The sequence below is a fragment of the Achroia grisella genome, unplaced genomic scaffold (assembly GCF_030625045.1).
Source record: "Achroia grisella isolate CSIRO2021 unplaced genomic scaffold, CSIRO_AGI_Agris_v1 utg660, whole genome shotgun sequence".
Lineage (NCBI taxonomy): Eukaryota > Metazoa > Arthropoda > Insecta > Lepidoptera > Pyralidae > Achroia > Achroia grisella.
Genome location: NW_026712984.1, coordinates 942,217 through 955,459, shown reverse-complemented (window position 1 = coordinate 955,459; position 13,243 = coordinate 942,217). Strand labels below are relative to the sequence as shown.

At 32.5% G+C, this 13,243-nt stretch overlaps 1 protein-coding gene across 4 annotated transcripts in view; it reads left to right on the top strand.

Moving 5' to 3' along the window:
- Positions 1-13,243, top strand: part of LOC131849581 (eyes absent homolog 2) — a 59,854-nt gene that overhangs the window by 29,701 nt on the left and 16,910 nt on the right. For all 4 annotated transcript variants that reach the window (XM_059199678.1, XM_059199677.1, XM_059199679.1 and 1 more), the window contains exon 4: positions 7,377-7,420. In XM_059199678.1, the coding sequence (XP_059055661.1) occupies positions 7,377-7,420 (44 nt within the window). The remainder of the gene's footprint in view (positions 1-7,376; positions 7,421-13,243) is intronic.

Here is a 13,243-nt window from a genome sequence, read left to right as displayed (position 1 = left end):
CCGAGGTGTGCATCGTAACTAACACCAAATTTTATTGTTCGTACACACAAACATACGGACGGACAAACTGTTTATGTATCCATGTGGAACGGCGTCTGGTCTCGTATTACCCATTCATACGTTAATCTTTAGAGGCTATTAAAAAGTCGTAACATATTGAATGGTGTCGCTAGCGTACCTACGGGACAGTGCATCGTTAGCCACCTGATACCAAAGCGAGGCCAACATAATCACTGTACACTTGGTTACCATGATAAATTAATTAGCCGACTTAAATTAAGGAGGAAATACGGTTGCTTTTTTATGCCTAATTGAGCGGATCGCGAAGCGCAGATCTATCTCAATGAACAGAGATTAAGTGCGTAGCGGTTTCTATCTTGATTGTCGCATGCCTAATCCTTGTTTATGTAAATCTATTTGAAACAACATTTATTTAAAAGAGCAACACACAAGTTCCTCATTCTTCTTGTGATGAGTCTGCACGAATGAGTAGTAGAATAAAAAAATGTGACTATTCAAAAGTATTATTTAGTTATATTGAGTTTATTTGAATAAAGATTATTTCTATTTCTTAGAGACTTGCACTCTTTGTAATGAAACTCAGCCGAAACGATTTGACCGATCGAGGCCGAAATTTCATCGAAGGTACACCGTCGAGTCTTCATCGTTTACTACTCAAAAAAATTCCGATCGGTCAAGGTCGAGTTTTTAAGAATAAACACACTCCGCTCAACATTTGACCTGGTGTGTAAACAACACACCGGTAACAAACCTAGTTATTGATGAATCGACGACTTCTGGGTTTCTGATCCGTATAACAGTAAATTTATGTTTATAAAATGATTGGAAAGCAAAGAAAAGCAACTTACTTTGTGAGATGTGTTTCAGTTGAAGGATGAGATAAGGCAATGGAATTACAGGCTAAAATGTATGGTACCCTAATCTTCCTGAAAGGCAACATATGACCTCTTATACCTACCACGGGCGTCACATGATAACGTGATGTTCATTATGCTGTGCTAAATGTAGGTATATAAACAATAGTATCATAAGGTTGACGGAAACATAATTTACCATTTAAATAACATAACAAAAATTACAATAGAAATGAAATTGATTAAAAAGAACTCAATTGTAATAATTTTCAGCAATTATTATCGCGATATTAAAACAAAAGAAAACGTACAAAACGGTACAGAGATCGAAAGAATTGATAACAAAAACCACCCAGAGATAACGACAATAAAACAAATTTGTCCGACTCGATAGCTAACAAGATGCGATTTATCGAGCAAGATGTCTCTCTTGATTCACCTCACCTTACCTAAAGTAGTGACTTTCAACCAACGGCCCGCAGACCACCAACCAACGGCCCGCCTTTTTTTTATAACACAGGGGACAAACGAGCATACGGCTCACCTGATTGTAAGTGCAAAGAGCCCCCGCAATACCATGGGAATTGCGAGTACGTTCTCGGTCTTTTAAAATGGAATAAGCTCTTTTCTTGAAAGTTTCAACATCGTATCGGTCCGGAAATATATTTCTGGAATGTGATTCCACAATGCGGTTGTGCGTGGCAAAAAGTTTCAAGAAAACCGCACTGTGGAGGACCGCCGATGATGATCAGGATGGTATTTTATCCTGAGTCAATGAATAAAATAAAATCATAATACAAAATCTAAATATATATAACTCAAAGGTGACTGACATAGTGATCTATCAACGCACGGCCCAAACCACTGGACGGATCGGGCTGAAATTTGGCGTGCAGGTAGATGTTATGACGTAGGCATCCGCTAAGAAAGGATTTTGATTAATTATACCCCCAAGGGGATAAAATTGGGGATGAAAGTTTGTATGAAACTTTGTCAATTTTAAACCGATCGGGCTGAGACTTTGCATGCATAAATCCACTATGACATAGGAATCCCCATAGAAAGGATTCTGATAAATTCCACCCCTAAATTAACGCGAGCGAAGCCGCAGTCAAAAGCTAGCACAGTTATATAGTGTATTGTATATAATTGTATAATAATAATTTCACATAATTACCTTTTTTATGATGATTGATCGCTTACAGACAAAGCAGAGACGTTACATAGTTCATCTATAAAAAAATTATCTCACATCATCCGTCGCCATATACAGATTTTGCGTATACATTTTTCTTTAAACAAATTATACTGATTATTTGTCAAGGATCATTAATTACTACCGACATACAATACTTGAATCTTGCAAACCTTTTTTGCCACTACTTTTATTTATTCATTCAAGTCAGCCAATCGTTCAATCATATTTAATTTTGGTCCTATGCAGAAATACATTGTAATAATTATAATTTATGAAAGTAAAATAAAACAAGTTTAAAGGTATTATCCGTACCATCTAAGTCAGTTCGTACCATCCAGTTAATTTAGTTGTAAAGCACTGGCAAGAAACTTAACTGAATCATTAATTCGTTCTAAATTTAAATAATTTAAGTAGTACTGGACACGGGTAATTTCCTAGAAGGTAAGTGATCTACCAAAATATGGTATCACCATATTTACAATTCATTAAAAGCACGCTTTTAAAATATAAGTACCTATACTTATATTAATTAGAGTACACTTACATTTAAATTTTATACAAAGTGATCCTAACTCAAAAATGTTGGGAATCACTGCCTCAACATTACTGCTTAAAACCAAAAGGTTTTATCTCAAATGTAATGTGTAAACAAAAATAGACACTAAAAGTTACACAAAGAAAGCTCACTAAATACTCTAATCATTTGTAAAAGTTATATGATATGATTTTTTTATTTCATAATAAAAAACCTATGATAGTTTTTAAATTAAATAAACAGCGAACAAAATACTTTCTCGTAATTTTACAAGTGCTTTTTTCTATTCTCGCACCGGAGATTTATAATAAATGCTTATTCGCAGTCTATCTATTGATTTTTTTTAAATTTGTCATGTCGGCAGGCAAAAACTTTTCGTTCATACAGTTTGTCGTTTAGTACTTAGATATACTTAACTTAATCAAAGTTGTCATAAAATTTGAATGACATGACATACATTAAGAGAAAGTTTGTATAGTTAAAATATGAAACAGCAAAGTTACATTGTTAAATTAAAAAATATTGGTAACATGAAAAAATATTTCTTTAGTACACTGCAACAAAAAAATGAAAAAGTTCGTTAACAAATTACGGGCGTTTAAAAAAAAAAAAAAATAATGTCATTAAAATAAATCACTATTAAAATTGACATTTCACGCGATGAGTTCAAAATTCAAACGTGGAATTAATATCACCAATCGGTATCTCACTGGAATTATCAACTATAAACGAACATAAATATGGCGGTCGATAAATTTGAGAATTTATTTTGTGGAACGCGATGTGGGAGCGAGACGGAACGAGCCAGGAGTCCCCGTCGTAAATATAAAGTGAGATAAAACAATAAACGAATTACGTAAAAATAAAGAAGCGTTTTGTCTTGATGCTTGTTTAGAACACAGGCTGTTGTTATTTGTTTGAATTAAACATTACTTAGCACGAACATTATTTTAACAATTGCTAAACTTTTGAATTGTTTTTCATAGTATGTATGCATATATGCAGATGTTTATTTTAAGTTTCAGATGACTTTGATAAATTTCAGACTTTTAATAAATTATAATTAGTTAAAAGTCAACAAGACAGTTAAAATTATTTATTCGCTTAAAACTGTACAAATGAAACCACCAATTAATAACCACACTTACTATGAATTATAAATATGTATAATATAAAATTCAGAATCATGCTATACTTAAAATAATATATTTAAGCGCTTAAATTGATATCAGCCGTTTTTATAACTTCAGCAGTTTATCATGAACTCTTAGGCTATTCCAATTTATTTTACTTCATGATTACTCAATAAATATAACAAAATGAACAACTCTTATAGCCCATCGAATGCGTGCAGTAAATGTAGATTTAACACAACAACCTGTATAACAAACGATACCAAAGCGCGCGGGCGCGTTGTCGCCGCATAAAACGTATAAATTAGCCCGCGCTATCGCAAGATCGGTCGGCCTCACACCTCGAGTGGAATGCGACCCGTGATTTACGCCCTTTCTCACACGCGATATCTCTTAGTGACGTCTGCTATCCTGGGAGGTGGTGTCCCATAGTTGCTAAGGGAGGCGACCGAGCGACTTTGATAATAACTTGCCTACTTAGCAAGCTAACTCCTGGAATAAGTAACACTTTTATTTTATGTAATCTTAGTAACTGTTATCTGCAAGTGAAGCTCAGTGTACTCACCCAATGTCATCTCGCGTAAACATTTGTTCACATATCTACACAATTTATATGTTTTTGTTTATACATTTTACACTATTCATACAACCCTTTCTTCTACACTAAGTATATTTATTTAATAAATCAAATAAACATTCCTGTACAATCCAAATTGCCTTGATTTCATTTTAAATACAATGGAATATTTACCGAATACATATATGCACTACGTAACCAGTCAAGTTTTGCGTTCACCATACTGCCGACAGTTAACAACGGCTCTGACTATCGCATCTGGAATCACGGTCGTGAAGATGTATTATTATAATATTAAGATACTTTTTCTGTAATGTATACAAAAAAAAACACTTGGTAGAAATATCTAAATAACAGTGACATTTGTATCAAAGTCATCGAAGATAGACAGACAAACGAAAACAACAACTTTAGTTCTAATAATAAACGATGTTATTGTACTCTTTACAGTACAAAAAATCACGTGTGATTCATACTGTCCTTTGTTTCTACACCAAGTACATATATCAAACGGAGACCCAGTGGCGCCCTCGGAGAGTTGTTAAATAAATTCGGCCCGATTTTATTAATGTTGTTACCGTAATCTTGATCTCAGAAGGCGACGTTTAGGACTTTTATTATTTATAACTTACATGTTTATCTCTAATCTTTTTACGTTAGAAAACTTGGATTGTTAACCGTTACACGGTTGATTTTTTGTATGGAATTTAAATTGGTCCTCTTACACGTTCATGGAGCTCTAGTACCTGTCAATTACTAAATAACTGGAATATTTTGACGACGAACTAACTCCGAGGCATGATGCTGACTGGAGACTCAGTACTCCAAAATGGAAACGCATGAACATATCACATGATAACGTGTTGTCATAGTGTTGTATATCCAATTATACAATTACGATTACAGTTGCCCGAGCACCTGCAATATCAGAGCAATCGCAGGTGTGTTGACGACCAAATATACTCTTTTCTTGAAGATTTCAATCGAAAAATCTGCTAGGAGTTAATCTTGCAAAAAGACCAATACTCATCTAGAATTGATCAATTAAATTTGTAGATTGTACGATGTGGAATACAGTAAGCAGTCATTATTCCAGGCAATTTCTCAGAACAGATTTCATGATGTAGCGAAAATTTGTAAGAATAAAAGAATCTATTTTTATATAAAAACTATTTGACAGCTTCTAATATTTGTTAATCAGATTCTAGTTAAAACATAGTGGTGCACGACGGATTTTTTTAGACTTTTATTATATTTTTCCTTTGTTCAATTATTCTTACTTTGAAATAGTCTTTTTTACCAAAAGCAACATTCGTTTTTCTGTGCAAAAAATTAGTGTACAGTCTTTAAGAACCAAGTCATTAATACGTATGATAACCGAATTCACGCAGGCAACTTCAATTGTAATATAAAACATGCCCAGAAATGCATCTATAGTGCTACAGTTGAGTTTTACAATTGAAAAATCATTTAACCAATATAGAGACCATAAGATGTCCACAAACTTCCTGAACCATAATTTATTGCTTTTTATTACAATGATCAACATACAGACAATATTAATCTCCAATTAATTAAATAACTACAATGTTTATAGCGCCCGCATTCCTTGCTGCTTGTGTACTGAAATTTATAGCACGCTCTTAATTGAGTTGACAAAAGTAATTTGAATAAGACGGTAAATTATGTCAGACCAGTGTTCCTGGGTGATTTTCAATTAATTTATTGTTTTCTAGACTTGTGCCACTAGAGCACAGTGTACCTACTTACTGAACTGCAATGACACAATGTAGTACGAAATTCCAACTGATTTATCGTTGTTTTGATAGTCCTCAGGAAATTGGTGGTATTTAAACAAATAGATTGTCCAATTTAAACTTACTTTATGGACTTCTAATCAACATAGATGATATAAAAAATATCTTACAATTTTATTAAAAGATGTTTGATTTAGAATAGAAATGTACTTTATTAGAATAAACTTCAAATTAACCACTTTTAATAAGTAACACTTCTACACTTTTAAACTACCTTTGATTCATAAATCACTTTTAGCACAAAAAAAAATAAAAAGAAACTCGCCACTTACTCCTATAGAAAAAGGTTGTAACTGTATATTTTTAATGACAATTATGTGTGAATACAAGCTACCACATAGTACGAATTCATTAGTCATATTGGTTGAGTATGATAATACATCAGTCGTAGTGATCAGAGCAGATCAATCCCAGCAATATGATGTCACAAAATTTAAGTTCGAGGTGGAAAAGGTTCTAATAACCTAATTTTTTAGACGAACTTTATGATTCCTCCAACTCTTTGGCATACAATGTAACACTTTACCAACCAGCCTATGACGTACCTTTATGAACGGCCCCTGAATTGTAATTATATCTGAATGTTGTAGGCAGTCACATCGGCACAACATTCACAATTACCATTCTTTACGTGACAATGTGGTTCCTAGAACGCAAAATGTGTTTGCAATAATTTGCACAAGTGTATACATAGACTTACTATTGCAGTAGATATGGTAACAAATATTATAGTTTTTGTATTGTGTGTACCAAAATTATAATGAGATGTAATGTTGTTTATCATTGTTTCTGATGTTAATACCAAAACTATTTGAGCGATTTTAAGTAGAGAAACCAAGGCAGACCCCTCCTCACCTATTTCAGACGCATATTCAGACAGTTGTGTTACAAGCATCTTAATGTTCTACTCTAGAAAATAATCCAGACCCAGTGCTTAGTAATTTCATATTTCTTGAAATACTAACTATTACTGCTATTTAAGTACTTGGTTTAGTCTTAATTACGTTAAAAAAGAACAGTACAAAATTGGTTTGTTTTGTCCTTATCCCTAGAGTAGACAAATAGGTTAAAAAAAAATACGATAAATATCTCTAAATAATGTTTAAAAAAAATTGTAGGAGATTAATATTTTTTGCACATTTACTAACCTGTTGTTTTCGTTAATATTTTGAACTAACTAAATGCACTCATATATTCATAAAAACAATATAAAAATAATTGCTATCCCATTTTTGTTTCAGACAAAACGACCTAGAACTGAGGCCAATACTGATGTACCGGATAGGTAAGTTTGATCAAACTTTATTATCCAGGTTCAAAAAATGAAGATTATATCTATTTGCAATTATCTAAGTTTTTTATAGTCTCTACCGACTTTTGTAGGTACATCTAATGTGAAGTCTGTAATAAAACACAAACTGATTTATTCTTATAATCTTTTCAATCGGTGATCAATCAGTAAATCATAATCACCTTGGCACGCTAAATGACTTTTAAAAACATAACATAACTTTTCGAATGCAAAAAAATATCTGTGATACAGCACGTTTGATTATTGTGTGTTTTATTTAAAAAAAAAATATATTGTACTTTTCCTAAATTTGTCGACCAACGAATATTAATAACAGATAATACTAATACTTATTTTTATTCTAAACCATCCAATTACACAAAAATTGGAAGTATAATGAAATATTACGAAAGAATAGTTTTATCTGTAAAAATTACGTTATTAGCATACTATGAATAATCATGAGTATTTTAAATAATACATCCATTTCAATGAAAACTGCTTCCTTCCAGAATGGTAAAATAAAAAAAATATCAAAAAAATTAAAAATGTACAATTTGACATATTTAAAACGGATTTGAACGAGGAATCGCATCTTTGAATCTCTGCAAATAGAATGTGTAACAGAACACCTATTGTATTTTTCATACACTTCCTTTGATCGGGGCGTGATAATCGCTACCCTGAGGACTAGGGGTAGGGCGGGGTCCATTTGGGACGTTTATTAAGTAGCCCTTTTCACGGCAATTGTGTATTGACAATATGCGGATTACATGAGGATTAAGAGCCCTTTTTATTGTGTTTTGAAGTACCATAGATGTGAGTGCCACTCCATAGTTTTTATTAAGGCCTGGTAAGGGATTTAGCTACCTACTAGCTTTACACGTGACTTCGACCGCGTGAGTGACTATAATTTATTGATAGCAAAAGTGTAGTCATTCTACATCTAAATAAATTACATTACAAATGATTGAGGAAAGCGCAACAAACATATTTCAGATTTTTTTACATTATATATTTATAGTTGGAATTAACTTACATACTATGAATACATAAATTTAAAGCTATGATTAAATTCATATTTATACAATAAAATTTGTTAGATGTATATAAAATGATATAACAAACATATCTGTATGTATAACCAGTCTCAAATTCCTAATATCATATCTTTATAAAATTAGAACCCACAAAAAAATTGCATAGTGACAAAATTAAAATGGATTTAACTAGAGATCAACTGCTATTATTCAATGGAATAACGCATAGGTAACATATATTCTATAAAATATATCAATGTAATCTTAAGAGATTGGTCTTATATGATTATTCAATAAATATTTACATTAAAAACAATAAATTTCATTCATCTAACGCATAGCAATATGTCGTAGTCATATCCTACGTATTCGACAAAATATCTAAAATTCCAGAGTTGACGCTCCAAGCGTATAGTAAGACAAATGGTTTGGTATGCAACATGCCACATACCACTCACTTATTAGGTTAATTAGTGGTTAACACGATGTTCAGATGCCTGTTCTGCACAGCAAGCGGCAACACGTTTAAAACAAAGTTAAAAAAACGCACGAAACTGTGTAAACGCAGAAAAAGATTTTTCGTTGTACTTACGTTTAATTTTAGTTGTACGTTTCGAAAACGTGGACCTCTATTTAAGAATAGCTCAAAAACAAACTTTTCCTACGTTTTTAAATTATTTATTTTAATGTTTATCTGCAATTTTTCTTCAATAGTAATTAATTTGATATCTAGTTCAAACAAAAATGCCACAGACAATTATATCTCCCCCTTTTTTATATGAAGTGTTTGAAGACATTGCAGTTTCGCCTACTTCTCATAAAATTTTGAGACAGCTTTTTGACAATGTCTAATTAAGCTCTTTTTCTTATAACCATAGAGCTATTATTTTTATCGATGACAAGAAATTGTCTATATTTCTAGGAATCCTAGTCCCAATCTGAGTTCGCAGAAAATCCATTCTGTCCAAAATTTTCAGAGATATTGTCCGAGTCTCAAATAATTCAGTTGTAGAAAGAGACTGAAAACACAAGGATTTATATATTTTTAAATGTACAAATATTTCTCTTCTACTTTCCAAAACGTTGCGTTCCATTAACACAACAGGAGCCCGTATGTATTTGCATCTGTTCATAGTTCAAAAATAGAACTTTTTGACATAAATAAATCAATTTTTTAAACCACTCCTTTGCGCGAAGTTATGATTTTTTAAGTTTTGACAGGCAGGATCCACGGTATCGAATGGCGGTCGTTAGTTTTGAACTTTCATTTTTTTAAACATCCTGTCCGTTCACATACATACATTCAGGATCAAAAACATGTTTAGATATATGTAGGTAATGTAGATTTAAACAATTACCATAGAGTGTAGACTTAATCTATTTATTAAACGTAACTAGGAATCAACCATAATACTGTTAGTTAGTAGTTATTAAATTAGTCACTCATTGCCTGCAATGGAATGGCAGATCGACCTCTACACGGTCCACAGTCAACAATTACAAAAGACTCCATCAAAATCTATCCATTCTATCAAAGAATTATCATAGGTACTCATATGAACTTTTAGTGCGCCCTACGATCGGTGGGTACACCATTTCATTAGTACCGTTAAAAACATACCAACATTGAATGCTGTAATAAATATGATATTATAAATACCTATTAGTTCGTTTAATCATAGAATGACACTTGAACGAAACTATAACTTATCTGACAAGTTATTTTTAACCCTTCCATTTGTCATGGCTACTATAAAAACACTTCGGTATCATTTGGCCGGCGCATCTGGACTTTTTGTCACATTTTTGCCTGTAGAAAAAAACTCGGCAAGCGTTAGAATCTGTTAGTTTGACACGTGTATGCCAAATGCTTAAACAAACTTCTGGGCTTTGAAGACCAAAGTGAAATAATAATAAATCATATTTTTCTTATCATTATTTTTAATTGAATTAATTTAATATTCATATTGAAATATTTAGGTTTTAGGTAGATTATGTAAAATTTCGTCTATATACCTCTGTCCCACCTATTTCGGCTGCCAAGCAACTTGTAAAGTAAATTTTTCTACACAATTTTTACTTCTGTATGTTTAGTTGTTGTGGTCTCTGTTTAAGGATAAAATGCCTATCCCGGGAGGTTCCACTCTTCCATAACTTATATAGTAAATTTTGAACTACTTTCTAATTTATTAATATATTCTAAATATAGTATATTTAGAAACTAATTTTTAAGATATAGTTCGGCAGTTATATAACAATTAAGAGTTATGACATCTCAGCTCTGGAATGGTGATGCTCGAGTCGTATCTCGATCTTCACATAATAACGTTATATCCGTAGTACAGTCACTGTATAGGCGACGGTTACTGTTTAACATTTGGTGATCCGTCACCTTGTCATTTCATTTATTTATTTATATGGAGGAAAGTTGCTGTTGAGTTTCACCACCGTACCACCCGCCAGAGACTAAATTACCATCCTGATCATCTGGATGAATGTGGTCCTCCACAGTGCGGTTTTCTAGAAACTTTTTGCCACAACCACATTGTACAATTACCTTCCAGCGATGGTATTTCTGAACCGATACGAAACCTTCAAGAAAAGAGCTTCTTTCTTTTAAAATGCCGACAACGCACTTGCAATTCTCCTGATATTGTTAAAACATATTATTAGCAAAAGAATATATTTTTTTACAAAATTACACAAAATTGTATACATGACGAACTTAATGCCTGATGGCATTTTCTACCAGTCAACCATCGCGTTGATCAGGGATAATAAGCAGGTGCAATTTAATGTTAATCCTAAACCTAATAAGATAAATGCGAATGTGGTAGGTATGGATGTTTGTGACTCTTTCACGCAAAAACTACTAAACCGATTTTAATGAAACTTTACAATAATGTAGCTTATGCATCAGTATAACACATAGGCTATATATTTTTTTTTTAAATTTATGTATGTAAATTTAACGCGGATGAAACTGTAGGCAAAGCTAGTAATTAACATGGCCATTCGTATTGCATAAAAAAATCTCGTCCCTTTCTGCTCATAATAACAAGGAGCCCTTAACAAGTGCCACTATAAAACTTAATGTTCTCCACCCGGAGTGTGCCCGCTATTGTACTTTTGTCGGGCGTGTGGCCTTATTGTTTTCATCCTAAACATTATTAGAGACTAGCATTTACCCGCGGCTTTGCTCGCATAACTTCATTGCTGGCTGCTAGATGGTAGCAAAATGTTGATATTTTATTTATTATTTTTTATAAAAAATGTTTGTTTTTTTAATAAAAAGTACCCTATGTTCATTCTATGAATACCTCCAAGAACATGTGTACAAAATTTCGTGATAATCGGTTCTGCAGTTTTTGCGTGAAAGTGTAACAAACATCCCTACTTTCAGATTTATATTATTAGTAAGTATTCGTTGAAATAGCTGTTAGTTATATTTTACTTATATTATACATATTATAAACGCGAAAGTTTGTAATTATGGATGGATAGATGTTTGTTACTCTATCAGGCAAAAACTACCGAACGAATTTTGAAGTTTATGATGGAACTTTACAGTAACATATCTACATCACAATAACACATAAGTTATTATTTCCAATGAAACGTTATTATTTTGTTTAACGAGAAGTTTTATGTTGCATTGCACCTTATGTATACCAAAAATATTTCATATTGTAGTAATAACTCAGCAGATGTTTTTTTGCCATATACATTATTTCCGCAAAGGGCCACTCTAATGTTATTTTTAGCGCCCTATTTTCAGACCTACCAAATATACACTAAAAATTTTATAATAATTGGTCAAGCCGTTTCAGAGGAGTTGGTAAACAAACACAGTGGCGCGAAAATTTTATATATTAGATAATGTAAGTAATTAATAATATATTTATTGCATTCGCTAATATATCCTTCCTAGTCAATAGTTGGAATAATTATGAATCAGTTGTATGATTTATTTTTCTTTTATTCACTGGGAAAACATAAAACTAAAAATGTGACAAACAATATAATCACACCATATGGAATGTCACTTAAATTACTGCTCGTATTCGAACCTTTGAAGTCTTTTGTTATACAAAATTAACGCATTTTACGACAACTACCGATAGTAAAAAGTGAATAGTGAAAAATAACTGGCCATTAAAAAAGCTTTCAATTAAAAAGATAGTCACAGTGGTGCCAACGTGTTAGCATTAACCAGGATTCCATACTCGGGACGCACGTTTGATATACGATAGTGTTGTACGAAGTGGCGGCAAAAAGTGAAGTGACACTTGAAAAAGGCGCGAACTAGCATAAACATGGACGCCATTTACAAAGGCTACGATGTTCATTATTTTAATCTGTTGTATAAGTTTATTTACACTTAATCTACTTTATTTTTACTGTTAATAAATATTGTATTAAAACTAGTTTCTTTTATAGAGACAGAGACGCGGGTTCTCTGTCTCACCTACTCGTACTTGTAAACTATATTTTGATTGAACGGTGAGATATGGCAGTGTAATTATTGTATAGATACGAAGGTATCTTAATACCGTAGTCCAGGGGGAAGAAGAATAATGTGGAGAATAATCCCATTGCTAGCAATGTACTTTATCAGATTGACCTTCATGCGTTTCCCCTTGTAAATGATAAATTGCCATTTTCCAAGATGGAAGTGACCTGACTTTATGCTCAATTTATAATCCTCCACTGGTGCCTCGCCAGCATAAACCATATATGCGGCGACAACAGCCTCGGCGGATTCGATTCCTCGCAC